The 3046-nt window shown below is 64.6% G+C and overlaps 1 protein-coding gene across 1 annotated transcript in view; it reads left to right on the top strand.

Annotated features, from left to right (window-relative positions):
• Positions 1-35: 35 nt before the first annotated feature.
• TPP1 (tripeptidyl peptidase 1) overlaps positions 36-3046 on the top strand; it is a gene marked incomplete at both ends in the record, with an annotated part of 3659 nt that continues 648 nt past the window's right edge. The window contains 6 exon segments of the mRNA XM_031557681.1: positions 36-202; positions 636-761; positions 1206-1395; positions 1578-1776; positions 2708-2895; positions 2971-3029. Of these exon segments, the coding sequence (XP_031413541.1) occupies positions 36-202; positions 636-761; positions 1206-1395; positions 1578-1776; positions 2708-2895; positions 2971-3029 (929 nt within the window).

Below are 3046 nucleotides of genomic sequence, written 5' to 3'. Positions count from 1 at the left end.
GGCCCGGCCCCGCCGCGCTCCGAGCCGCGCGTTGACCCCGTGTGCCCGCAGGCAAATATCTGACGCTGGAGCAGCTGCGGGACCTCGTGCGGCCCTCCCCGGCCACGCTGGTGACCGTGCTGAAGTGGCTGCGGAGCCACGGCGTCGAGGACTGCCGGAGCGTCGCCACTCTGGACTTCCTGGAGTGCGGCATGGCGGCGAGGTGAGCGCCGTGCCGGACGCGGCCCTCTGCTGGGCAATAGGGGGCGGGGGCTGAGCCCTGTGCCCTCCTGGCCGATGGGGCTCCGTGGCCCGGAGCCGGCTGCTCTGTGCAGCCCCGGTGCTGGAGTAGCCACAGCTGCTGGCCCAGAGCGCACGTGAGACAGACAGACAGACGTGTGTACGAGACAGGTGCTTGGGCTGCCCCACGCCTCCTTGCGCCCGCTTTGGAGCCGCAGTGTCCCCACAGGAGGGCTGGGATGAGCTGCAGTTGGTTTCTGTGGTGCTCAGCCCGGGTACAGAGGGCACTCTGCTTCGCAGAGACTGTGTGGGTAGGAAGAGGCACTCAGCCCTGCTCCTTCTGACAGTGGGAAGTGAGAGCAGGGTGTGGGCTGCGCAGTGTGCGAGTCCCTGTGTGAGCTGTCCTTGTGTTGCAGCACGGCTGAGCGCCTCCTGCCCGGGGCTGAGTTCCACCGCTACGTGAAGGGCCAGCGCAGCGTGGTCCGCTCCCCGCAGCCCTACAGCGTTCCTGAGGAGCTGGCAGAGCACGTCGACTTTGGTATGTGCAGGGGCATTGGGCCGCTCGGAGATGCGGGTGGGAGGCTGAGCACTGCTGGCCAGGATGGGGCTGCCGCAGTGCACAGAGCACAGCGGTTCTCTGGCCGTGTCCCGGCTGCCCCGTGCCCCCGAGGAGGCGAGCAGTGACCTCGGTGCTTCCCGTGGCTGTGCTGGCTGCGCAGGTGTCTGATTGTGCCACTGCCTGAGGGGTTGAAGCGCCTCCCATGAGGAAGCCGTGGCACCGCAGTCACTGGCACAAGGAGAGCACGACAATGGTGGGGCAGTGGTGGCTGCTCAGCAGTGGGGCGATGGCAGCCCAGGAGGACACGGAGTGCGGTGTGCTATGGGTGCTCCCCGTGCCCTGCTGCCAGCCAGGGTGAGGAGGGGGGAGCGGGGCTGTGTCTTGCCGGAGCACGGGACCCTGGCACTTCTCCTTGTCTGTGGGCCAGTGGGGGCCTGCACCGGTTCCCTGCGGAGAGGAGCGCGGTCAGCAGGGCCTGGGCCAAGGAGGGGATGGAGTCCCGTGGGCAGAGAGCAGCCTTCCACCTGGGTGTGATGCCATCGGTCATTCGGAAGCGATACAACATGACGAAAGGAGACATTGGACTGCTGCCCAACAACAGCCAGGCCTGTGCCCAGGTACTGCCCGGTGCTGAGGGGGAGCAGCGTGCAGCCCAGAGCTGGGGCACCACTCCAATGGTCCCAGGGTGCCGTGGGAGGGTTCATCAGCTGCTGAGAGCTGTTGGCAACGTTCCACGAGAACACTGAGCCAACTTTCCAGGTCGGGAGAAAGAACTTTGTGTCCTTCTGTGTCCCCTCAGTTCCTGGAGCAGTACTTCCACCAGGCTGACCTGGCTGTGTTCATGAAGCTCTTTGGCAGCAGCTTTGCCCACCGCACAGAGGTCGACCGTGTGGTTGGGCACCAGGGCCAGGGCAGGGCTGGGCTGGAGGCCAGCCTGGATGTGGAGTACATCATGAGCACGGGCGCCAACATCTCCACGTGGGTCTTCAGCAATGCAGGTACTGCTCCCCTGCCAGAGCCCACTTTCCCTCTGCCTGCTTCCACCTGTCCTACTCGATCTAGCACTGACGCATTAATTCAGGGAAGCACTCGTGAATCTGCCAGGGGTGTGAGATGGGCTGCACACAGCCCAGCTGGCGTGAGTTACACCTCGTGGTACCTCACAGGGGCTTTGGGACTGTGGTTTCCCAATTGCTTTGCTACATTTTGTGGGCTTCCAGCACTGTGCCGCTGTGGGTCTCTGACAGCTCTTACGGGAGGTGTCATCATTGGTTTTGGATACGTGAATTTGCACCATCCACAGCACCCTGCAGCATTGCTCACCCCGCCTGGCTTTGCCGTGTGAGGCTGTCACCTCACTCCTCTGCCTTTCCATGGAGGGCTGACCTGACCGTGAATCTGCCATAGGGTGGATGAAGGGCAGTTTGAGGGAAGCAGGTTGCAAACCAGTCTGCACCGAGATGTGCCGGTGCTGTGGAACAGCGTGTCCATATTAGAGGATGGCCAGGGGCTGAGCACACCGGGACTGCTGGCTCTGTCCTGGCAGTGATGTCTGTTGGTTCACAAAGCCCTGCGTGGGCTTCTTCCTCTTCTGCGCTGCCTGCAGTGCGGGAAGGGGACAGAGAGACTCTGAGCAGCTGCAAGGCAGCGGGGAGGCCGGGACCCTGTGCTCTGTATTGCACAGAGCGGGGAGATGGACAGGAGGGGCCTTAGCAGGGAGAGGTGCTGAGCACAGCCCTTCCACGAGAGCTGTGAGCAGCCAGAGCCGCTCCTGCCATGCTGCTGTCAGCTGCACTGCTCCCAGGAGTTCACGGCAGCATCCGATTGAGTTATTCTGCACTGTGCCTCCTGTCCCTGCCTGTAGAGCTTCTGCTGTGGGGGGGCACAGTGACCCCAATCCCCCCTGAAGCGGCGCCTTTGTGCCCGCAGGGCGGCACGAGAGCCAGGAGCCCTTTCTGGCGTGGCTGCTGCTGCTCAGCAACATGTCGGCGCTGCCCTGGGTGCACTCGGTCAGCTACGGGGACGACGAGGACAGCCTCTCGCAGGTCTACCTGCAGCGGGTCAACGTGGAATTCATGAAGGCGGCCGCCCGCGGCCTCACGGTGCTCTTTGCTTCGGGTGCGTGAGCTGCTGGGCTGGGAGCGTCCGGCCGCCCGGCGCTGCGAGTGCCGCCCTCTCACGTGCCGCCTCACGGTGACGACGGTGCCGGGTGCGAGGAGGGTGGCCGGGGGGGGAACCACGGACCCTTCCGGCCCAGGCCTTCCTGAC

The sequence above is a fragment of the Meleagris gallopavo genome, unplaced genomic scaffold (assembly GCF_000146605.3).
Source record: "Meleagris gallopavo isolate NT-WF06-2002-E0010 breed Aviagen turkey brand Nicholas breeding stock unplaced genomic scaffold, Turkey_5.1 ChrUn_random_7180001936585, whole genome shotgun sequence".
Classification (NCBI taxonomy): Eukaryota; Metazoa; Chordata; class Aves; order Galliformes; family Phasianidae; genus Meleagris; species Meleagris gallopavo.
This window is presented reverse-complemented; position numbering and strand designations above follow the sequence as displayed.